This window comes from Prionailurus bengalensis, chromosome B3 (genome assembly GCF_016509475.1).
Source record: "Prionailurus bengalensis isolate Pbe53 chromosome B3, Fcat_Pben_1.1_paternal_pri, whole genome shotgun sequence".
NCBI lineage: Eukaryota > Metazoa > Chordata > Mammalia > Carnivora > Felidae > Prionailurus > Prionailurus bengalensis.
In genome coordinates, this window is record NC_057355.1 from 22,187,227 (window position 1) to 22,212,556 (window position 25,330).

General features: G+C 41.6%; 1 protein-coding gene across 1 annotated transcript in view; it reads right to left on the reverse strand.

Annotated features, from left to right (window-relative positions):
- The window catches only part of OTUD7A (OTU deubiquitinase 7A), a 372,333-nt gene that overhangs the window by 146,291 nt on the left and 200,712 nt on the right, over window positions 1-25,330 (reverse strand). Inside the window, exons 3-4 of the mRNA XM_043554863.1 lie at window positions 12,401-12,494; window positions 10,324-10,478 (exon numbers count right to left, since the gene is read on the reverse strand). Coding sequence (XP_043410798.1) covers window positions 10,324-10,474 — 151 coding nt within the window. The 5' untranslated portion in view covers window positions 10,475-10,478; window positions 12,401-12,494. The remainder of the gene's footprint in view (window positions 1-10,323; window positions 10,479-12,400; window positions 12,495-25,330) is intronic.

The window sequence follows — 25,330 nt, forward strand, 5'->3', positions numbered from 1 at the left end:
TCTGACTGGAATATGCAACATTCCAGCCTTACATGCATACACACACACACACACACACACACACACACACACACACACTTTCCGCGTCGAAAATTCCAGTTCCACCTGTGAGCCTCAGCAACCTTTGGTATCATCTTAGACCACCCTAAGCATGCCTGGGTTCTCCTCTCAGACCCCTCATTTTGGCCAGATACCTGACTGTGATAGCAGGGGTTCTTTAGTACTTGAGGGCAGGGCCCTGAATATGTGATTGCAGACTGACCACATCCTTTTTTATGCTTAAGTGGAAGTTCTTAATATGTAGCAGCCTCCCCTTTCTTGCCTAATCAAAAAAAAATTTTAATTGATTTTGGTTTGCACAGATACTTTTTATCTTATTTGATTCTAATGCTGAGCCACAATATTAGAGGATCTTCTATCAGAGGATGTTGTTCTCTTGACCCTCCCCTCTTCGACACAACTAATTTTAGTGCACATTACTGACTGCACTGGGCTGAGGACCCTGTAGGAATATGCTTATCAGAGAGGCAAGGTGGAAGAATGCAGAAAGGTAGAGGCATGGGAAAGACTATGTGGAGACACCTATTAAGAAAGACTACCAGGGATGTGGTTGGCTTCCCAGAGGGCAAACATTTAATTTCAAGTAGCCGAGATGAAATAGCCTCTTGAGTGAAGCCAATAAAATAGGCCGATGGTGGTACTTGGGGTTACAATCTACCCTAGGGGAAAGGAAATGAGAGAAATAAGATCTACTTAACTGATTAGCATCCCAAAAGGAAACTCCACACACATGGTTGGATTGGATCTGTTTGTTTTCAAGAGTATTTAAATCCACTCACCTATCTAAAGAGAGAATGTGTCTTCCTAAATGGGCCAAGCCAGAGGAGGCATCTTGGAAGTCTGATCCTGAACGGGATTTTTTATTTTGGGCTATATTATTTCAAGTATGTCTAGTCCAATGGTAGAGCTGTCCCCAGTGGAACAGGACAGTAGGGAGAGCAGCAAGTGTTTTCATGACAGCATTTCTAGACTCACTGGTATGAGCCCATCAGACCTTCTTCTCTAACTTCTGCTTAGGATTTACAGTCACGAGGCCCACTTTTTCATTCCTGCCAAGGCTGATCCCCCTCAAGCTCTCTAATCATGCAAACCTGAAAAAGTTACAGCGTGAATTCTGGTAAATCAGATGGCATGTGCTCAAGAGTGGACTTCAGATTTAGCTTGACTTCAGAGAAAGAATGCTCTGGTTACGTATACCTGGGATATCTGGCCTTGAAACATTTTTATTTCTCATTTTAACTGAAAGAGTGACCATTCTGGAGCCTACCTCAGTTTCCCGTGTGTTTAAGTCCTGGGTCAGTGATGGCAATTGGACAGTCTCCAGGTAGAGGCCCTTTTGGCTCCTCTGGCCTCTGATCTACTTCTGATTTCATCTCACCCACTCTGTTGAATGCTCTACAGGCAACCATGTGGGTTTGTTGTGGATGGATCCCATGACCCACTGATGGGCTAATGTGAAATTTTACTAAATGCATTCTTCTCTCAGTTTCCTCCATCCCCTCCCCCATTTTTGGGTGCACTCTTTGGGGCATTATTGTAATTATTCAAGTCAGAAGCTGATGTCCCCAACTGTGGGAAAATTTTCAAAGGCCAAATGTAAGTGTTAATGGAATAGCCTGTCAATATGACTGGTAAGTTTTTGGAGCTACCTGTCTGTGCAAGCTGGACCAAGCAAGCAAGCCACATGCAAAATTCCAGACCATATATACTTCAAATCTAATGGGCCCAGGATTGCAAAAGAGGGTTATATTTATCCATAAACAACTCTAAGTACTTTAGTTCTCAAATTATCAACTCAATTGGTAAATATACATGGATCTTAAAATATGTGGACAACTTCCATATATATATTTTGGAGAATACAATTCAACTTAGTTGCCATTATTTTCCTTAACTTTGCAATTTCCACAAGGATTCTGAAAGATTATACTAGGGACATATGAGTTGTTAATTTCCAGTTAATATTCTTCCTAAATGCAATTTGGCTGTTTGAGGAGTTTTTTCTATGGGTAGCAACAGAAGTGAGGCCTGGGTACACTGAAAGAATACCTGGGTAGAGCTTCAAGGCCTAAAATTCACAGTTATTATAAAAGTGTGAAAGTTGCTTTGTCTTTAAGAAGGGAACTGACACTTCATAAACGCATGTGTTTGACTTCTCACTCAAAAATCTTTTTAACTAGCTTTTAAGATATTTAAAGTGGCCAGACAGTGTTTGGCACCTGATTAGTTAGCTATTAGTTCTATATTTTAAATAGTTTTTGTGGTCTATTAAAGTAGTATTTTATTTGAAAAGCTAATTAGCTACATCATAAAACCCTTACTAAAACACCCTTCAGTGATTAGTTAAACTCTTTTGAGTGCACATAACAATACAAAGTACTAGAAGGACAGTGGGCATGAAGATGAATGATAGGTGACCCGGCTTTGCAGAAAGAACCTGGCATTGAGTTATACAATTGGGTTCAAATGCTGGTTGTGCTGTGTTCTGGATGTATAATTTCAGGAAGTTTTCTTGGCTTCAGTTTTCTTGAGTATAAAATTAGAAATCTTTTTCTAATTCATTGTGTGGATTAAATGAGACATCACATTTAAAGAGCCTTGTGTCTGGCATATAACAATGAAACGTAAATGCTAACTACATTGTCAGTGTTATTGTCTTTGATTTTAAGAACTTTTAATCTAATGAGAAAATAAGTATGTGATCAATTATAAAATAAGACAAAACCAAATAAGTGTTGCAATAGAAGTCTACAAAGGTTTGAGGACTGGCAAGGAATGCCCAATTAATTCCAACTCTTCCTAGAAATTTCTTCCTCCAGATAGCCACATGGTTATTCTCTTATGCCAAAGTCTTTGCTCAGATCCCATTTTTTATTTGTGATGCCTTCTCTGACAACCCTAATTAAAAATTGTACCTACATCTACACTCCCTACCTCCTCCTCTTGATATAGTTTTCTCCATGGCACTAACCACTAAAATACTATATAACTTATTTATGCTACTTACTGTCTGTCTCCATGAGGATGACGATTTTTGTCTGGATGCTCATTGCTGTATGCCCAGCAGCCAGATCGTCCTGGGGGACTGGCAGGTACTGGGTGTTAGGGGAACACAGTGAGCAAAACGTGCTTTGGTTCCTGATGTCATGGCACTCATACACCAACTTGGAAGAGAAGCAGAATCTCAACAGTGACCCAGAGTGTGTATAGAGCGAGTGGGCAGCACAGGAGCACAGGAACTGAGCTGCAGCTGAAGCACAGAGGTGGATGGTGTTTCTGGGGAAAAGGGTGGTGAAAAACTGCACCAGAGATGAGACAGAAGGGATTGAATAGGGAAAAGGCTGAAAGGAATTGAGTTCGATGTGGGGGAGTTTATTCTATAGGTAATAGGGGATATCAAAGGATTTGGGGAAACGGAATCATTCAACCTGAACTTATTTCAGAAGGACCAGTTTGCCAATGCTCAAAAGGTGACTATGTAGGAACCAGACAGCCAGATATGGATGCACTTTCACCTGGAGGCAGATCAGGGTGCATTCTCTGTCCTTCTCTCTCTGTATTCTGCTGTCCCTCTCCTGTCTTTTTTGTTGCCAGGGACTTGATCAACCTATGCTATTCTTTCTTCTCACTGGCTGTCCTCTGCTCTATTGTGATTCTCATCACTTTATGTGTGTTTTAAACTTTTTTATTTTGAAATAAATTAATTAAAAACACTCACAAGAAGTTTAAAAAATAGTACAGAGAGGGCCCATGGAACTTTTCACTCAGCTTCTGCTATCGCTGTGAGGTTTTACCCTTCAAAAGATCACAAGGAAAATATTTTATTCTTTGAAACACTAGCTTTGAGAAAAATCTTGACCCAAACAACTCTGAAAGAATCCAACATACATATGTAACCATAGTCTTTCCAATGGTAAAGACAGCAGACAGGTTCCATTCTGGGTGAGCCACAGGAAGCACATAGAACCCCATTTCTCCTGCTGAGAGCAGCAGAACACCAGGACAGACTGCAAGGAGCAGTGGCTGGGGACTCAGAGGTATATGTGAGACTTCCTCAGGCAGACTGAGGAAGAAGCAATAGCTCAAAGTACTCCAGAACTGGTGGTGAGCTGAAGTCTCCCCAGTAAGAATCTACTGCAGCCTCAAACTCAGAAATGGGCATTAGCTCCAGGCAAGGCCATCTAGTTCTGGCCCCCAAAACAGAAAAGGGATCTCTAATGTTCACAGAGTGTGTAGAAACCCTTAATTTATCTTTTTAAAAAAATTTATCAGTTCTCTAGTGCTACAGACCTCAAGCAATTTTGTGGCAGCAATGGAGGATGGCAGGAAAAAAACCCAGGGAGGCAGAGAAATCCTTTTTAATCACATGAGTTTCAGTCCCCAGAGGTGAACCCCACAGCTTTCTTCTCTTTCTGGATTCTTATTGCTTAGCTCAGATATAAGCACAGTCGAATCAAGTGTGTAGAAATGTGGGGGTAAACAAAGCTCCAGCTTGCTAGAAGACTGGAAGAGTAGAGTCCCAGGGATCCAGAACTATTGAAGCGATTACAATGAGGCAGGAATTTGGGAAAACAACCCCTTAAAGTTGTTCCTGAATGCTTGGGTTTAACCCTGAGCTGTACATGTATGGATCTGACTATAAATAGATTCCAGAGTCTTTGAGTAGTGAAATATGGGACAGACTCCTGCCTAGGGTGCAGACTGGCCACTGGTCAACTAAAGTTGACCTTGGAGTTGCAATTCACCAAAGTCTTGGGGAACCTGGAACTTCTGATCTGAACTCAACTGGGGCAATTGTCTTCTAAAACAAAAATAACATGTACCATAAGTTTAAACAGCAGCCACAGTCTCAAAACATAATCTTCATAATGTCAATCCAAATTTACTCATATACAAAAACAAAACAAAACAAAACAAAAACCAGAGACATCTCAATAGCAATACTGAAATGAAATTGTTATTGGAATTATTTGACAAAGACTACAGAGCGGTTATTGTACATGTTTTATAACAGGGGAAAAAATACAGAGTCTCAGCAAATAAATGGAAGATATAAAGAAGAATCAAGTGGAAATGTTAGAAATAAAATTTGGGAGCATCTGGGTGGCTCAGTCGGTTAAGTGTCCGACTTCAGCTCAGGTCATGATCTGACAGTTGCATGAGTTTGGGCCCTGCATCAGGCTCTGTGCTGACAGCTCAGAGCCTGGAACCTGCTTCGGATTCTGTGTCTCCTTCTCTCTCTCTGTCCCTCCCCTGCACTCTCTCTCTCTCTCTCTCTCTCTCTCTCAAAAATAAATAAATAAACATTAAAAAAAGAAATAAAAAAAAGTTTCAACAACCCAAATAAAATAATTCATTGGATGGGTTCAATAACAGAATAGAGATGACAAAGGAAATAGTAAATATATAAACAGAGCAACAGAAATAATCTAATTGGAATAGATATAAGATTGAGAAAGAAAGTGAATAGAACTGCAGTGAATTGAGAATGGTAGTAAATTCTAAGAGTCATATCAGCTGAGTCTCAGGAGAAGAGAAAAACGTGGATTAGAAAAATCTTTAAATAGGGGCACCTGGGTGGCTCAGTCGGTTGGGCATCTGACTTCGGCTCAGGTCATGATCTCACAGCTCCTGAGTTCGAGCCCCGTATCAGGCTCTGTGCTGACAGCTCAGAGCCTGGAGCCTGTTTCAGATTCTGTGTCTCCCTCTCTCTCTGACCCTCCCCCATTCATGCTGTGTCTCTCTCTGTCTCAAAAATAAAAATAAAACATTTTAAAAAATTTAAAAAAAAGAAAAATCTTTAAATAATGGCTGACAGCCTGGTTTAGTATTAGAAGGCAATCAGTATAATCTATTTTATTAGCAGTTTAAAGAAGGAAAAAACACTGGATCATATCAATTGTGTAGAAAATGCATTTGAAAAAGTTAACATGTATTCACGATAAAACTCTCAGCAACCTATGAACAGAAAAGACTTTCCTCCACCTTATGAAGAACTATCTACAAGAACATACAGCTATTTTACATAATGATGAAAGACTGATGGGGGACTGCTCCCCCCCCTAAGATCAAGAACAAGGCAAGGATGCTCTCTTTCACCATTACCATTCAACCTTTTCCTGGAAGTCCCAGCCAATGCAATAATTCAAGAAAAATAAACAAAAGGCATACATATTTGAAAGGAATAAATAAAACTCCCCCTATTTAGAGATAACATGACTGCCTATGTAGAAAATCCAAAGGAATATACACACGCATGCACACACACACACACACACCCATGCATGAGGGTGTACACATACACATATACCCTAGAACAAATAATTGAATTTACTAAGATTGTAGGATACAAGGGCAACACACAAAAATCAGTTATATTTTTCGATACTAGCAATGAACAATTAGAAACTGAAATTAAAAAAAATACCATTTACAGTACCTCAAAAAAAGGCCTATATATAAATCTAACAAACACATATAGGATTTATAGGCTAAAAATTACAAAATGTGGATGAAAGAAAACAAAAAAGTCCTACATAAATGTAAAGTGTGGCTATGCTGACTTCATAGAGTATAAGGCAAAACATAGGATTGATTTACAGATTTAACATAATTCCAATCAAAATCCCAGCAGGAAATTTTATAAACAGACATAAGCTAATGCTCATATTTATATGGAAAGGCAAAGGTAATAGAATAGTTAAAATGCTTTTTAAAAAGAAAAATAAGATTGGAAGAATCATGCTGATTTTAAGACTCACCACAAAGCTATACTAATCAAGATGGCAAAGTACAGGCAGAAGAATAGACATGTTGATCAATGGAACACAATCAGCATCAAGAAATAGCTTCCCACAGATACATTTAGTTGGTTTTTGACAAATGCACCAAGGCAATTCAACAGAGGAGGAAGGATAAGCATTTCAACAAATGGTGTTGAAACAAATGGACTTCCATACGTATACAAATGAACTCTAGCCCAAATCTCACGTCATACAAAAACCCACTCAAAATGAGTTGGAGACCTAAAGTATAAAACTTTGATAAATTTTTAAAAATGTTTATTTATTTTTAGAGAAAGAGAGAGGGAGAGAGACAGAGCACGAGCAGAGGAGGGGCAGAGAGAGAGGGAGACACAGAATGGGAAGCAGGCTCCAGGCTCTGAGCTGTCAGCACCGAGCCTGATGCAGGGCTTGAACCCATAGACTGAGAGATGATGACCTGAGCCAAAGTCGGATTCTTAACCGACTGAGCCACCCAGGTGCCCATAAAGTATAAAACTTTTAAGAAACCATCTAGGAGAAAATCTTCATTATTGTCATGCAAAGGCTCTTAGACATGTCACCTGAAATGTCACCTATGTAAGAAAAAAATAAATTGGACTTCATCAAGATTAAAAACTTTTGCTCTGCAAAGGAAACTGGCAAGAGGATAAAAATTCAAGCACAGACTGGAGGAGAATATTTGCAAATCTCATCTCTGACAAAGGATGATATTCACGGAATATATACAGAACCCTCAAAATTCCACTGTAAGAAATCAAATAACTCCATTTAGAAATAGGCCAAAGAACTGAAAGAGTAGATACAGATATCTTCAAAGAGAAGATACAGATAGAAAATAATAACAAAAAACTGAACATCATCAGTCAGTGGGGGAATGAAAACTAAAGTGATAGGGAAATATCCATACACACCTATGAGAATCACGAAAATAATGATAATGAAAAAAGAAATACCATTGCTGGTCGAAATGCAAAATGGTTCAGCACTCTGGAAAACAGTTCGGCAAGTTCTTTTAAATCTAAACATACAGTTACCATATGAACCAGCAAACCCCACTTCTCTGTGTTCACCCTGGAAAAATTTCAACTATGTTCACAAAAACCCCGGTTCTCAGATGTTTATAGCAGCTCTAGTCATAACTGCCCCAAATGGGAAGCAGCTGAAATGCCCTTGCACAGGTGAATGGAAAGCAAACTGTGGTTCATTTCTAGAATGGGTAGCACTTAGCAATAGAGAGGGACAAACTCCACACACAACTTGGATGAATCTCAAAATAATTATGCTGAGTGAACAGAAGCCAGTTTCAAAAGATTAGGTTTTATATGACGCCATTTCTATGGCACTCTTAAAAGAGACAAAGCTAACATGACAGGAAACAGAGCAGTGGCTGCCAGTGAATACGGTGGGAGAGGGCATGGCCATCAAACAGAGCAGAAGGGTGGACTGGGGGTGGGGAATGAGGTGATTCTCTCATCTGAGAGTGGTAATAGTAACATAAATCTATGCATGTTGGGGCACCTGGGTGGCTCAGTTGGTTAAGTTTCTGACTCTTGATTTCAGCTCGGGTCACGATATTACATTTTGTGGGTTTGGGCCCCGCATTGTTCTCTGCACTGACAGTGCAGAGCCTGCTTGGGGTTTCTCTTTCTCCCTCTCTCTCTCTGTCCCTCCCTCAGTCTGTTTCTGTCTCTCTCTCAAAGTAAGTAAACTTAAAAAAATAAATCTATGCATATGTTAAAATTCTTAGAATTGCACCCCAAAAGGTCAATTTTTCAGTATTTTCATTTAAAAGATAAAATTAAGGAAGAAAAAAGCTGACAATTCTCATTTTCTATTTAAGGCTGTCTAGATATTAAGCACAATGTCAGTGCCAGTTACCGAGGCTGCAATGACAAAGGGGATCTTCTTCAACTGTTTTTGTTTGTTTGTTTTTTTCTTCAACTGCTTTTTGAGCCTCTGCTACACACAGGTCACTCCACTAAGCATTTGACATCACAGCTTCTAATGCATGTAATCACCCTGGAAGGTGGGTTAGGCTCAATATACAGAAAAAACTGAGGTTAAGGGAAGAAAATAATCTGCCCTATGTGTCACAGGCAGTAAGTGGCTGGATCTGGATTTGGCCCCAGCTCTCGCTGCCAACCTCATTCTGAACCTGCCTCTTTGCACTGCCGCTTACTTCAGAGCAACGGAAATGCAGGGAGAGGATGTGACTACTGGGAGGTGAAAATCACACTTTGATGTATGTATGTCATAAATGTTCAGTAAGCATATTTTATTCTGAACCCTGAGTTTGTCTGACATTCTGGGAGCTTCAGGGAAAGTTAAAAATTGCACTGTTGCTGCTTCCCTATTGCCATTTTCTCAGAACCCTTGAAGAGCTGGCTTTTAATTTTCACCAGGATTGAGTGGTAACCTCCACCATTCCCACAAATGTAGAGTAATCCACATCGTTTCCTAAGTGAATTAAGGGATGACAGTGATTTATGATACTTAACCAAGTCTTAGCTAATTCCATAAACAGTGGCTTATACATTTGAAGCCAAGGGTAATCATTTAAAAATTCTCTCACGCATTTGTTTGTTCTGAGAAATTGTAATAGGCTCTTCCCACCTTTTACCGCACCAAACACACACACACACACACACACACACACACCCCACAAAGATTTTCAAAATACACAAAGTAAATCCCTTTTAGAGGCTGAGACAGAAATTGCACATTTTTCATGTAACAAATGATATCTACATGTATGGCTTGATGATGAATTCTGCCTTCTTGCGTATGAATTATTACCACCTATTTTACTGGCTGCTAGGTGGTTTTTCTTCATCAAAAACTTTGGCCTAAAGTATTTTTGTCTCAGTGAAGATAGAGATGAGAAATGTTCAGGTCTTAGGGCGCCTGTGTGGCTCCGTTGGTTAGGCAACCAACTTCGGCTCAGGTCATGATCTCACAGTTTGTGAGTTTGAGCCCTGCGTTGGGCTCTGTGCTGACAGCTCAGAGCCTGGAGCCTACTTCAGATTCTGTGTCTTCCCCTCTCTCTCCCCTTCCCCTGCTCATGCTCTGTGTCTCTCTGTCTCTTAATAATAAATAAATGTCAAAAAATTTTTAAAAAAGAAATGCTCAGGTCTCCAATAAAATGTTTTCTTGAATGTTCTATTATTTCTGCTCTATGGAATATAGTTCCTTTAAAAAAAGTGATTTCTGATAAACTGACTCAATATCTTTAAGCTTTAATGCAAAGCAAAGCCGAACTAATAATGCCTTTTGCACTATTACTGTAGAATTGAGTAATCTATTCCATACTCAAAATAAAGCCAAGAATAACAAAAATAATTTCATCACCCCCCCACACCTTTTTTTAAGAGTCCAGGTACCACCATTGTCAGGCAACAAAAATCTTCTTATCTTTTGTCACCGGGTTGCAAGGTAGTTAAGGCCAAGAGAGTGGCGTGGGATGAGGAGGCTAGCTTACCTTCCAGCAGGTCTCTGGCCAGACCAGGTTCTGCCCCCGTGGACCGAACAAAGTCTGACAGGACTGCGTCCATATCAAGAGTCATAGGATCATGTAGAAGGGCTGCCCAACACTCAGCCGAGGTGGGGTTTGGAAGCAGGCTAGAAACCATCCATCTGCAAGAAAGAAGAGGGAAGCCACAGTGCTGTAAGTGGGGATGTAAGTGGCAAAAGTGCACGTGAGTGAGAACACACAGAGAATGGAGAGAAGCCATTTCTGCCTGTTTGGGATAACTGCTCCATTCTTTTTTTTTTTTTTTTTAATGTTTTATTTTTGAGACAGAGAGAGACAGAGCATGAATGGGGGAGGGTCAGAGAGAGGGAGACACAGAATCTGAAACAGGCTCCAGGCTCTGAGCTGTCAGCACAGAGCCCAACGCGGGGCTCGAACTCACGGACCGCGAGATCATGACCTGAGCGAAGTCGGCCGCTCAACCGACTGAGCCACCCAGGCGCCCCAACTGCTCCATTCTTCATGTAGGACACTGAATAAAACTCAAATCCAAGTTTCATCCCTCTGAGTGCACCCTATGAGAGAAGGGGGGGCATTATGAACCAGAGTGTTTCTGACCTTACGTTCTGTTACCTCCAATGACAGCTGGTTGAAAAGAAGATAGAGTAGATTCTTTACAAAAAATCAAACACCTGGGGCTCCTGGGTGGCTCAGTTGGTTGAGCGTCCGACTCTTTGGCTCAGTTCATGATCTCACAGTCCTCACACTGGGCTCTGCGGTAGCAGTGTGGAGCCTGCTTAGGATTCTCTCTTCCTCTCCCTCTGCCCCTCCCCTACTTGTGCTGTCTGCATCTCTTTCAAAATAAATAAATAAGAACTTAAAAAAAATCAATCCCCTAAGTCCACGTTGATTGATTTGGAGTTACTCTTGATTTCCAATGCTCTTCCAAGTTACTCAAACATGTAACACTTCCACAATGTAACTGTGTCACCCACCATATCCCAATTACAGGCTTTATCAATGTGCCAACCCACCCCCTCAGCTCTTACCCCCCACTTGGCTCTTAGGAAGGAGTCCACACAATCCAGAGTTGACTGAAATACCAAACTTGCTGAGATGTCTGCTAAGCTATCTGTCATCTTTCCAAGAACCATGACAGTCACAGTAACAGCCGAACAAAATTCATAAAGATTCTAGATCTCCCAGGTGGGATAATCCTGGTTAGAAAGGTGCAACAGATATCCTGCAGCCTGACCACAAGAGGCACCAGCCAATTGCTGGAGGAAAGCAACCAGCACATGGCATGTAAGGCTCACACTGGTGAACTGGTGCTGGGCCACTGGTGGATACCTGGTCATGGCCGATAAAATGGAAATGTATCCCTGTGTTTGCATACATAAGGGGTGGGCAAGTTATGGCCCATGGGCCACCTGTGACCCCCCATCTGTCTTTGTAAATAAAATTGTATTGGAACACAGTCACATCCATTCATTTACATGTTGTCTCTGGTTGCTTTTGCACATGGCTGAGTTGAGCAGTTAACACAGAGACCACAAGGCCCACAAAACTAAAAACATTTACTATCTGGACTATTACAGAAAGTTTGCTGAGACCACTGTAGATGTTATACTGATATAAAAGGCCATGGAAAATTTTACACTGGCATAAAGTAAGCATATAATTAAGTATGCTATTAATTTTACCCATTGTGGGGTGAGTTCAAATCCCATGCTATTGCTGAGTGTCCTTTTCCTTCTTTCCAGATAACCACCACTTGGACGCTCTGCTCTGTGGGCCAGTTCTCTGACAACTGCTGCTGCTTTGGAGCCAGGCACGCTGGCCTAACCTGAGCCTCAGACCTGCCACTATGGGGAGATGTGATATGCTGTCTAACCTCTTTGATCCTCTTTGTGTATTTGTAAGGGGGAATAAACTCATCTAAGGTTCAAGACTATTAGGATGGGGGATCAGGCAGGGAGATGTGTGACCTCAGAGATGTTCACTGTTTTTACACTATCTTGCACATGGCTCTTAGTTGGGTGGAACTTTTGGTTGGTGTTGCTGGAAAGAAAGAAAACTATTTGACCTGATGTATATGGTACCAATTAGGAGATTGCCTTCTTCCTTCTCTTCACGTACTGGAGCCTTGGCTGGTGGAGCTCCTCTTTTGTCACTTCCACCTGGGGGGCAAATCAGAGAATAAGAGTATGTTATTCTTAATTGCAGACAGACCTGAAGGCTTTGCTTCTTGTCACATGAGGCTGCATCTGAGACATGGTCAACAGTCTGTGGCCCACTGCTGCCTGACTGGGCCCCACAGGCACCTGCCTACTAGCAACCATCAGCCCCTGCATCCAGGTGGCTTCTGCAAGGGAAGGGGTACCTCAACTTACTTCATTTTAGTAGGTATCCATATTTCAATGAGTATCCCTTTCACAGTACAGAGCTGTTTTAAATCCTGCTACCAACACCCAGTTAATACATTTAACCTTAGCTGGTTTTTTATTGTGAAAACATATAACATGAAATTTACCACTTAAACCTTTTTGAAGTGCACAGTTCAGTGGCATTACCATTCACACTGCTGTGCAAATATCACCACCATTATATCTAGAACATTTTCATCTTCCCCTGTACCCATTAAACACGAACTCCTCATTTCTCCCCCATCCCCAGCTTCTGGCAACCACTGTACTACTTCTGTTTCTGAATCTTACAACTCTAGGTATGTCATACAAGTGGATCCTATAATACTTGTCCTTTTGCGACTGGTTTAGTTTGCTTAAGAGTAATGGCTTCAAGGTTCTTCTGTGTTGTAGCAGGTCAGAATTTCTTTCCTTTTTAAGGCTTGTCTTGGTCTCTTTGGGCTGCTGAAACAAAATACCACAGACTGGATGATGTAAACTAGAGACATTTATTTATCACTGTTCTGGAGGCTGGGAAGTCCATGATCAAGGTGTCGACAGAGCCAGTGCCTGGTGAAGGCCCACTTCCTGGCTTGCAGACTGCCTACTTCTTGCTGTGTTCTCACAGCATAACTCACTAGAGAAAATGAACTCTAGTCTCTCTTTCTCACAAGGACACTAATACCATCATGGGGCTCCATCCTCATGACTTCATCTAGACCTCATTACCTCCTGAAGGCTCTGCCTGCTAATATACCACATTGGGGGTTAGGGCTTCAATATATATGAATTTTGAGGGGACACACAGATGCAGTTCACAACAAGGCTGAATAATATTCCATTGTATGGATATGCCACCTTTTGTGTATCTGTTCATCTGTAGCTGGATGCCTGTGTTGTTTCCACCTTTTGGTCATTGGGAGTAATTCCGTCAAAATATTTTTATGCTCATATAGGTCACCGTGCTGTGACCATGACAAGCTTTTGCCAGTGTTAGAGTGCAGATTTATGCCTACTACCTCCTTCTTTGTACCTTGTCCTCCATGCAGAGATTAAAGAGTGGGTTTAAAATACACTTTTTTTAAAACCACATTCAAATATAACCATTTGTATGAAAAGAAGTTACTCTGCCTATCCCCTGAAGACTTATTTTTTAAACCTCATACCCCCACCCCACCCCACCCCACCCACTGCCACCAAAGCCTCATATTCAGGCACTGTGATGACAGGGGCGGATGGGCCATGGGGATATAGGCTTCTGGCCACCTTGGCCACCCTCACCCTGTTGCCCCATGCCATCTCTTCAAGTGCACTGCTGAGTCCCTCAACCTACATTTCATGGGCCCATGTACCCATACTGCCTTCTACTATTGGTGTGAAGTTCAGGGGGATCATGCCCTCGCTCTGCAATCCTTCTCATTCCTGTGCATCTTGGCTGTGGGACAGAACTCCTCTGAGGGTCTCACCCTGGGAACAGTGGTGTGCCAAGCTGTTCTCACTCTGACTTCGTCTTAGGAGAGGCGGTGCAGCATGGGAATAGAAGGTTGGCCCAGGATTCAGTCTCTTGGTGCCACAGTTGTCCCATCACTACTGCCTGTATGGCCCCAGGTCTTTGACCCCATGAATAAGGACCCTGTCTGTTGTAATATCCCAGGGTTGGACTGTCTCAGAAAAGAGAGAAGAGCAGTTTTCCAACTGCTATGTGAAAACTTATAAGAAATGAAACTCAGGTTCCTTCTGCCATCTTAACATGTGTGTGCATCTACCACTCTTTCGCTTCTGAGCAGCCCCATGAGACAGACCACGGTGGGTGAAGTGCACAGCTGAGGGGCAGCACTGTCTCCCTGAGGGCTTCAGAGACCAGTCTTTTTTTTTTAAGTTTATTTTTATTTATTTTTGAGAGAGAGAGAGAGTGAGCAAGGGAGGGGCAGAGAGAGGGGTGGACAGAATCCCAAGGAAGCTCTGTGCTGTCAGCGCAGAGCCCGATGCAGGGCTCAAACTCACGAAGTATGAGATCATCACCTAAGCAGAAATTAAGAGTTGGATGCTTAACTGACTGAGTCACCCAGGTGGCCCCAGAGACGGGTCTTAACAGGCCCTGTGGGGGATGGCCCATTGCCAGCTGGTCACAGACCAGCAGGACAGTGGCAACTGCCTGAACACCAGATTCCTCCCTAGGCATTTTTCTAAAAACCACTTGGTTGAACATCCTCTGCATTGAATAGGTATTTTTATTACTCCTCTTTATGAGTGAGGTGATGGAGGTTTGGAGAAGGGAAGAAGGGGGGGAAACACTGCAGAGATGTGCCTGGTTTCCACATGCAGTCCTCTTCCTCTTGCTCCCAGAGTGGTCGGTGGCCATTCACCTTCCTCCCCTTCAGGCAGCAAGGCTGGGCTGACCATGGGGTCCAGAGGCCCTTCCCATGCTGATCTCTCTCTCCTACAGCAGCCTGGCCCTGCCTGCCCCTCTTCCAGACCCTGGCCCTCTGCCTCCCAGGGAGGATTCCTTTCCCTTGATTCCCTGAGGTCATACTCCTGGGAGAGCTTCCTGCACACTCACAAGTATGCTCTCTTGCCTGGTTCTTACTGAAAATGTTTCTCAAGTGGCTCTCTTCAGAGTCCAGCTTCGCTGTGACAAGGCTGTGTGCCTGACCCCTGTCCAACCTCCCAGCTGTGCTCTGTCCCAGCGGTGTCCCCTTAATTCCTGTGACAGTGTAAACTATCATGCCACCCTCCCCCCCCAACATACTAGAGGGGACAAAAGCAAATGACATAGGTCTTTTTAATATCTGCATATTAAATGTGGCTCTCTGCCTCTGTGTCTCTTTGTTTCTGACGTGGGTGCATGCGTGCATATGCATGCGTGTGTACGCGCACGTGTGTATACACACACACACACACACAGGAACACATGTCAGATGTGGAGGGCTGGGGGAGGAGCTCATCCACTGGTGGAATCACAGGGGCTGATTCTGACGGGGGCGGGGTGGTCCTATTCCATCCTTTGGGAAATACTGCCAAAACTGGAATATTGATAAAATGCACTATCTGCATATTTCATTACACATTAGGCTTGTGTTCGTTATTAAATAGGAAGGTTAATGTCAAGTTTAAATTATAAGCTCCTACTAACCAAATGAAGCAAAAACCATCCAACTTCGTAGAAAGCACTCCATACATTTATTTGAAAGAACTTTGTTTTGGGGCACCTGGGTGCTCAGTGGTTTAAGCAACTGACTTAGGCTGAGGTCATGATCTCTTGGTTCATGAGTTCAAGCCCTGTTCAGGCCCTGTGCTGACAGCTTAGAGCCTGGAGCCTGCTTAGGATTGGATTCTGTGTTTCCTCTCTCTCTGCCCCTCTCCTGCTTGCACTCTGTCTCCTTCTCTCTCAAAAATAAATAAACATTAAAAAAAAATAAAAACACTGTGTTTTGGTTTAGTTAATTAAATATGTGCATGAGTATGTGACTTTGTTCCCTCCCCCTCAAGGGGCTGAGTGGGGAAGAACCCTCCTCCTTAGCTCTGCCCCATCCTAAGTGCCCTCCCTGAGGAGGCTGATGGCTGATGGCGGATGCATAACAAACAATGGGGAATGGCTGCTCTATCAAGCATGGCAGGGTTTGGTGGGGTTTACAGGAGATTAAGTGAATCACAGTGTCCATGAAAGAGCTCTGTAAACAATTAGGAGCTGTACAGATATTTAAGATCATCCTCTTGTTACTGGGGGTCAGAGCCAGGCCCTCTGGAACAGTGATTCTCAAACAGTGATTCCTCAGAAGGGCAGCAACAGGTTCCCCCTGGGAGCTTGCTACAAATGCCCATTCTCAGGCCCCACCCCAGGCCTGCTGAATCAGAATCTCTGGGAGTGGGCCCTGCCAATTGGTTTGACATGTCCTTAGGCGATTCCGTCCTGTGCTGAAGTCCCAGAACCACTGTTCTCAGAGATGTGAATTTAGCTTGCTAATGAGCATTTCTAAAAGAGGCAAAAATAATGATACAGCATTAGAACCAACATGGTGACATTTTTCCCCTTTATAATTGTCTTTTCTTTTGTTGATTTCTGCCTTCCCATTTCCCTAACCAAATTTTATTCCCTTCCTTCTTCAACTGAAATACAGAATTGGTCAGATTTTCAGAACTCACACCTCTGATCAATGAACCTCCTGTTCTGCCCACTGGCTCCTGAGAACTCCATCCAGGGCAGCCCCTGATGAGGCTCGCCCTCCTTCCCCATTGTGCTCACTGTCCTCATTCATCACTTGGAGATGTCCTCTCTGGCCATACTAACCCTGCTGCACAGGCTCACACAGAGCTCCCCTCTCCCTGCACAGCCCAGGCATGCCTCCAGTACTCTGTTTTGGAATCAGTGTTCATGCTGCATGGGTGTTCCTGACTTCAATACCACATTCTGTCCAGTAATCAAGATGCCTGAATTCATTTATTATTCAAGCAATGAGCATTTATTAACTTGCTATTACCTTTAGTTGCTATTCTAGTGAGTGTGTGAGGCTCAAACACTAGGAACTGTGAGCTCTTTGGGCTCCCCCAGGAGCTTCCCAACAAGCAGAGAGATGCACAAACAGGTGCGGGCCATAGAGACTGCTGGATTTGGGCCACTGTGCAGTGCAGGGATTGGTCTAACTAGAGAGAGGAAGATTTCAGGAAAAAGATGTAGCCAGGATAAAGAGTAAAATTGCATCAGGATCTATTTTTCATTAATTTCATTTCAGTGGAGCCTAAGTAAAGCACATCTCAATTGGATTTGTCAGCAGATGTTATAACCAGAGACTGGAAGGCAGCAAGATAGGATAGAGACCCAGACTCAGAGATGGAGGTGGAGGCTGGCAGTCTGACCACTGGAGACAGACAGAGGAAGACCTTGGGGAGAATGAGTGCCTGAGGGTTATTCTCCACCCCAGAACAGCAAACAAGCTAGTCAATGCCTTGCATGTAATTGTCTGTAATGTCCGTTTATTCCAACAGAGGGCCTGCTGTTTGAGTGCCCGAATCCAACTTCTTTCTCCTTTAGCTTCTCCAGGCTTCTCAGTGCCTGGCACCCAGCAGGGCCAGGACTACGGCGAGAAAGGTGAGACACTTGCCACAAAACTTAAGGCGCTGCAAAGATCTTGGAAATCAAGTGCTACATCAAAAAAATCAAACTTGGGGCTCCTGGATGGCTCAGTTGGTTAAGTGTCCAACTTCAGCTCATATCGTAATCTCACGGTTCATGGATTCAAGCCCTGCGTTGTGTTCTGTGCTGACAGCTCAGAGCCCAGAACCTGTTTCCAATTCTGTGTCTCCATCTCTCTCTGCTCCTCCTCCACTCACTTTCTGTGTGTTTCTCTCTCTCAACAATAAACATTAAAAAAAAATCAGGGGCACCTGGGTGGCTCAGTTGGTTAAGCGTCTGACTTTGGGTCAGGTTATGATCTCCTGGTTTGTGGGTTGGAGCCTGGCGCCCAGCTCTGTGCTGACAGCTCAGAGGCTGGAACCTGCTTCGGATTCTGTGTCTCCTTCTCTCTCTGACCCTTCCCCGCTTGCACTCTGTCTCTCTCTCTCAAAAATAAATAATAAACATTAAAAAAATTTAAAAAATCAAGCTTAGTGAAAGAATATTCTTGACGAACACATTTTTTTTCTTTTTTTAAAATGTTTATTTATTGTTGAGAGAGAGAGAGAGAGAGAGAGAGAGAAAGAATGTAAGTGGGGGAGGGGCAGAGAGAGGGAGACACAGAATCAGAAGCAGCCTTCAGGCTGAGCTGTCAGTACAGAGCCCAACATGGGGCTTGAATTTATAAACTGCTAGATCATGGCCTGAGCCAAAATTGGAGGCTTAATTCACTAAGCCACCCAGGCACCCCATTGAGCAAAATTTTAAATGAAGGCAGGATCATTATGGCTAACTCTTCCTTTGCCTCAGGCACTGATTTTCAGTTTGTTTGAACCAGGATTCAAATAAGGCCCATGGATTGTTAACTGGTTGATAGGTCTTTTTTTTTTTTTAATTTATAGGTTTTGCCTCCATCTTCTTTTTTCTTCAGTTTGTTGACAAAGCTTGATGAAATCTATTAAAAATAGTTTATATATAGTTTTCTATCTTTTCCTTAATGCTTCGGGATTTTGAGTCTTAATTTAAATTTTTTTCTCATTGCCAGATTATAGAGAAATTCCCCCATGTTTTCTTCTACTAATTGAAAGGTTTTATTTTTTATATTTAAAATCCTTTTTTTTAATTAAAAATTTTTTTTGTAAACATTTATTTATTTTTGAGAGAGAGAGATAGAGCACAAGCAGGGGAGCAGAGAGAGCAGGAGACACAGAATCCAAAGCAGGGTCCAGGCTCCAAGCTGCGGCAAGAGCCCGACGCAGGGCTCAAACTCACAGACCGCGAGATCATGACCTGAGCTGAAGTCGGCCACTCAACCAACTGAGCCACCCAGGCACCCCTATATTTAATATTCTGATGCAGTTGGAATTGATCCTGGTGTATCAAGTGAGGAATGGATCCAATTTTATCACTTTCTCTATGTCTGTCTAGCTATTTCAACACTGCTTACAGAAAAACCCATCAGTGAGTAAGCACCACTGATTTCAGATGCCTCCCTTATTGTATGCTAAATTTGCATATGCAGTTGGGTCTATTTCTGTATTTTTTGTTAGATATATGCCTAGGTATTCATAAAAGTTATCTTTTTTCCCATTATGTGTGTTAACTGGTTATCATATTTATAAACAAAGCTATTGATTTATGGGTGTTAAATTTTTTAAGTTATTTTCTGTATATATATATATGTATATTTTGCTTTTATTTTATTTTTTATTTTTTTAATTTACATCTAAATTAGTTAGCATATAGTGCAACAATGATTTCAGGAGTAGATTCCTTAGTGCCCCTTACCCATTTAGCCCATCCCCCCTCCCACAACCCCTCCAGTAACCGTCAGTTTGTTCTCCATATTTATGAGTCTCTTCTGTTTTGTCCCCCTCCCTGTTTTTATATTATTTTTGTTTCCCTTCCCTTATGTTCATCCATTTTGTCTCTTAAAGTCCTCATATGAGTGAAGTCATATGATTTTTGTCTTTCTCTGACTAATTTCACTTAGCATAATACTCTCCAGTTCCATCCACGTAGTTGCAAATGGCAAGATTTCATTCTTTTTGATTGCCAAGTAATACTCCATTGTATAATATATACCACACCTTCTTTATCCATTCATCTATCGATGGACATTGGGCTCTTTCCATACTTTGCCTATTGTTGATAGTGCTGCTATAAACATTGGGGTGCATGTGTCCCTTCGAAACAGCACACCTGTATCCCTTGGATAAATACCTAGTAGTGCAATTGCTGGGTCGTAGGATAGTTCTATTTTTAGTTTTTTGAGGAACCCCCATACTGTTTTCCAGAGTGGCTGCACCAGCTTGCATTCCCACCAACAATACAAAAGAGATCCTCTTTCTCCGCATCCTCGCCAACATCTATTGTTGCCTGAGTTGTTAATGTTAGCCATTCTGACAGGTGTAAGGTGGTATCTCATTGTGGTTTTGATTTGTATTTCTATGGCTGCTAAATTTATATTCTGCTATTTTACAAAATCCTAATGTTTATAGAAATTTTTCCAAAGCTTCTTTTTCTAGTTATACAATCATATCAAATGAAAATAGAGATTGTGTTACCCCCTTAATTTTCAATTCTTAAGCCTTGTTTTCTCTTGCCTGATTGAGTCGACTAATTCAATATAATAGTAAATATTAATAGAAATAATGGGATTTGCTTTACTCCTAAGTTTAGCAGAAATAATTTTGGTATTTCCACATTGAGTAAGATGGTGGCTCCTGGGTTTTGAACTATCTACACATACTCACAAGCCCATACATATGTTTAGATAGCATCCATATGCCTTAATAAGTGGTCTTGTCATGAATGGATGTTGACTTTCACTTTCTTTTTTGTTAAGCTCTATTAATATGATAAATTCTATTAATGGACTTAAATATTGAACTTTACTCATATTTCTGGAATAAATCTTTTTTAAAATGTTTATTTGGGGGGGGGGGTACAGAGCATGTGCGAGTAGGGGAGGGGCAGGGAGAGAGGGAGAGAGAATCCCAAGCAGGCTCCACACATACCCTGGAGCCTGACATGGCGCTTGATCTCATGACCGTGAGACCCTGACTTAAACCAAAATCAAGAGTTGGACGCTTAACTGATTGAGCCACCCCAGCACTCCTGTAATAAATCTTTAATAATCCATTGGTATTTTTTTATGTTGCTTTTGATTCAGTTTGCTAATTTTTATTTCAAATTCCTACATTGATATTAATGCATTAGCTTGATACATTTTTTTTATTTTTATGTGCAATCTGTGTCAGGTATTATAGCCGTTATACACAAAACAAAATTAGAAGCTAATTTTCCTTCTCAATTCTCTTGCAATAACCTAAGTAGCATTGGGGTCATCTGATATTGGAAGATTAGACATTCCCTCTGTTCTTGAGCCTTTTTTGGGATGAACTCTTTTACACCTTCTTTATTTTTTTGATGTTAATAACTCTGTTTAGACTTTCTATCTCTATAGGATTCAATTTTGTTAAACTGTATTTTCCTACAGATTTATCCATTTTATCTTGAGTTTCAAATTTATTTGAATGGAGTTGGACAATGAAAGCCATTCTTCCCATGAGTCTAAATTCTATGTCTAAATGAGGAAAATAACTACTACTTGCTGGGTGCCTACAATGACATTGACTGTATTAGATGTTTTATGGGTGAGCTAACTGTAATACAGACAACTTTACAAGGGAAAAAGCTTTGTTCCCTTTTACTGAAGAGCAGACAGCTCAGTGGCAGACTTAGGAGTCTCACGCAGATCCACTTTGATCCAAAGGTCACCATTCACCTTCCCTTTATAATAATGGTACAGGGGTCTTCAAATGTTCTCAAGTCAAAATGTCTGGTACCTTTGAAATATATTATGTGTGAAGATGCATGATCAGAAGCAAAACATTTCCTTAGTTGACACTCAATTATACCTTTTAATGATTTTCTCATGGTATGGAAAAATGGAAGAAAAGTCCCTCCTAAAATTTATAAATGAATGAATGAATGAATAAATAAATAAATATGCACTTATTTTTGAGAGATGAAGAAAAAAGAAGCAGGGGAGAGATAGAGGGAGACAGAAGATCCAAAGCAGGCTCTGTGCTGACTGCAGAGAGCCCGACACAGGGCTAGAGCTCGTGAACCACGAGATCATGACCTGAGCTGAAGTTGGATGCTTAATCGACTGAGCTTCCCAGGTGCCCCTAAAATTTACATTTTTTGGAATAGTAGTGAGTATAGGATATACTGAGGTTTTCTCTTGTGTGCACTGAAATGATATATTCATCAGTGAAATATCTGATTCTTCAGAGCTCTTAATACAAGAGCAGATGTACAGCTGTTACCATGTTCAAGGCTTATGATCTCCCAAGATTTATAGACTGTTCTTTCTATGTCACTTCCTGCCTTGAACTCACATTAAAGACTCTAGGCGATTCTTAAAGAATTTACAAGGAATAATAGCCACTAATTTTGACAATAATATTTGCACATGGAAGTTAATTTTTAAGACCATGAGACAAACCCTTATTGTGACTTGTAGAGAGCAGCTCCATCCTTGCAACTGTGTAATGTGCCCACACCCTAGAATGATCACCTTCCAAGGGAACTTGGATGTCAGAGGCATGATCTCATCCCTGCAAATCGGCAGCAGGCTTTCCTGCACAAGTCCAAGCCTCCAGCACTGGAATGCCTGTAAGACTCCCTTGCTTTGCAGGATTTATGTTTTTATTCTCCAGGCTCACAAATCTAGCTGTTACACTGGAATAAAATATGAGTCTGACCAGATCAGTGTGCCAGCAACAGGGTTTAAAAGGATCCGAACAATGCACTAATCGAGTTTATATTTATTAGTAGTAGTAACTATATTACTACTAATAATAAATAGTATTAGTAATATAAATTACTAATAAATAAATTAGCATTATATTATAATTAGTATATATTATTACTATTTATTTCATCATTTTATTCAGCTCTCCTTCTGGGAAAAGACATGTTTTCTATTAGGTTAAAAGAGCCTAAAGGGTCAAGCCCTCTCCATGTCCCTCTCCTTGTCATCATGATAGGAAAGGAACCCTTTGAACACTGCATGTATGTCCTGAGCTGCTACCTCTGTCTATTTGCCTCCTTTTCTCTCTCAGAGGGCTTCCCTAGAGGGCAGAATTCATGTTTTATTTGTCTTAATATCACCATATTGGAGTATACCAGAATATTAAATCTAAGTTCCTACTCCATTTTGATGGGTAGACATGAAAATAACCATAATTCATCTTCGATTGGGATAAATACTATTTATAAGCAAAATTATTAGAATACTATAGAGGAACAGTTCTCTCTGACCAACAAAATGAAGAAGGCCAAAGGAAGATGAGTTTTTCAAAAGGATTAGGAAGACTGAAAAGACATTTCAAGCTGGATGAGCACCACAAGCAGAGACCAAGAGGCACAAACACATTTACACATCCAGGGACAGGAGAGACAGTGGACACAGAGACTGTACATAAAGGTTAGGGTCAGACCCTGTGGGATGTCTGGATAAGTAGCTGGACTCTAACATGAGGCCAGTGGGAAGCCACTAGGAATTTCTAAGGAGAGAATAGACATGTGCTTGAGGAAAACAAAGATACACAAATTTGGTAACCAAGTAGAAAAATGGATCAAAAGCATATAAAGAAATGGGAAGGTACCCATTCATTTTCTTAGATGTTGCTCAGCTTATATCCATTCCTCTACTGCTGGTAGAACCTTGGTTTATCCTGTAGCAGCAAAGAACCCTTGATTTTCAGAGAAAACTGAATTCCTAGCACCAGGGGATGAATCAAAATGGGTCAAAGCCAGTCATTATTACTCTTTTCCCTTGATCTGGGATTCACCAGTCTTGATGTAGCCATAATGAATGATTCCATCTACTGATGGAAACAGAAGTCAACTGCACTGAGTTTATGAGTTTTTGGGTGGGTTTATGCTTACCTGATAGAAGGGGATAGGCTTAACTGTAACAGTCCCTTCTTACTTTGCCTTTCCTCCTCCTTTCTTAAGCAAGAAATGATATCTGCAAGTATAACCATCATCCTGGGACTATGAGGTAGAAAGCCAGAGGACAAGACCCAACATGCAAAGATGGTAGAAAGCTTATCCCTGATGGTATCAGAGAACATTTGCCCCAGACCCAGACCACACCTCTGGACTTCCGATTATTTTTCTCATATAAATAGCTATTTGTTTAAGCCAAATAAGTCAAATAATTGAATACTTGTAGCTAAACTTATTAGTTGCTACATGAAGGTAGAATAATTCAGATGTCAGAATTAGAAAAGAAGTAACAGAAAAGAGAAAATCATAGGCCAGTGTTATTTATAAACATATATGTAAAGTTTAAAATAAAAGATTAGCAAATGAATCTGAACTGTAGCAAAAGACATAAAAAGACAAAGAAGGGGCCTGGCGCTGTAGCACCAAGTGTCTTGGATAATGGTGATGAAGGATAAATGGAGATTTAGGTAGAAGGAAAATAGTCTGTGGGAATTTCTGGAGCTGCCATGTGGCCATCCCTGGAACGCCTCACTCCTGACTCACACAAGAGTATGAGTCTTACTAAACCCCCTATTATTTCTTCTCTCTGTTACTAACAGCCAAACATAATTCTAATGCCAATGTGCTATATTAACAAATTCCAGGAGAAAAATTATATGGTTATCTCAAAAGGTGCCAAAAAGTCCGCATTCATTCATTATACCAACTCAAAACAAACCACTAATTAACAAAGGGATTTGATCCTAGGAGTGACATCACTAGGATGGTAACATAGGTTATTCTGACTTCACTCCCCTTCGCAAGAAAAACTAACAACCATTCAAGAACAAGACAATACTGAGAGAATCTTAGAATATGGGGGGGGGGCGCTTCACCCCCCACCCCCTGCAGCACAGAGAGCAAGACAGACTGCATTAGAAGGATAAGTGAAGCAGCTCCATGTTAATCACATCGCCTCAGCCCCAGGCCAGTGTAGCACCACTGAGAGGTCTCCCTTTATCTTCTGGTTCCTCCAGTGGGAAAAGAAAACCCAGGGGGGACAGCCAGTTGGCCCAGCATGGGGGTTACTTTGCTGGAGTCCTTACTCTGATCCCACACCACGGGAATTACAAGGGAATCTGTAGGGCTCAAACACTGTGAATCTGACTGTCCCAGAGAAGGGGGAGGAGCTTGCAATCATCAGCAAATGAATCCAAACAGTACAAAAAGAAATAAAAAGATGAAGATCATGTTGGCAGACTGAGCTCATACCTGCAGTGTTCCAAGCAGTAATCCCAACCAGTGGTTTTGTTCATCTGCAGAACTAAGTTGGGGATGTGTGGAGGGCACACTGACCTTGGAACTCAGCAGGGTGCAGATCTGCCTGATTTGGTTCCACAAAGGAGGAATTTTGCCAGCCCCAGGGTTTGGTTTGCCCACGCTCAGGCAAGGAGCTGAATCACAGCCCCATGTGTTGTGGAGAGTGTTTTCCAGC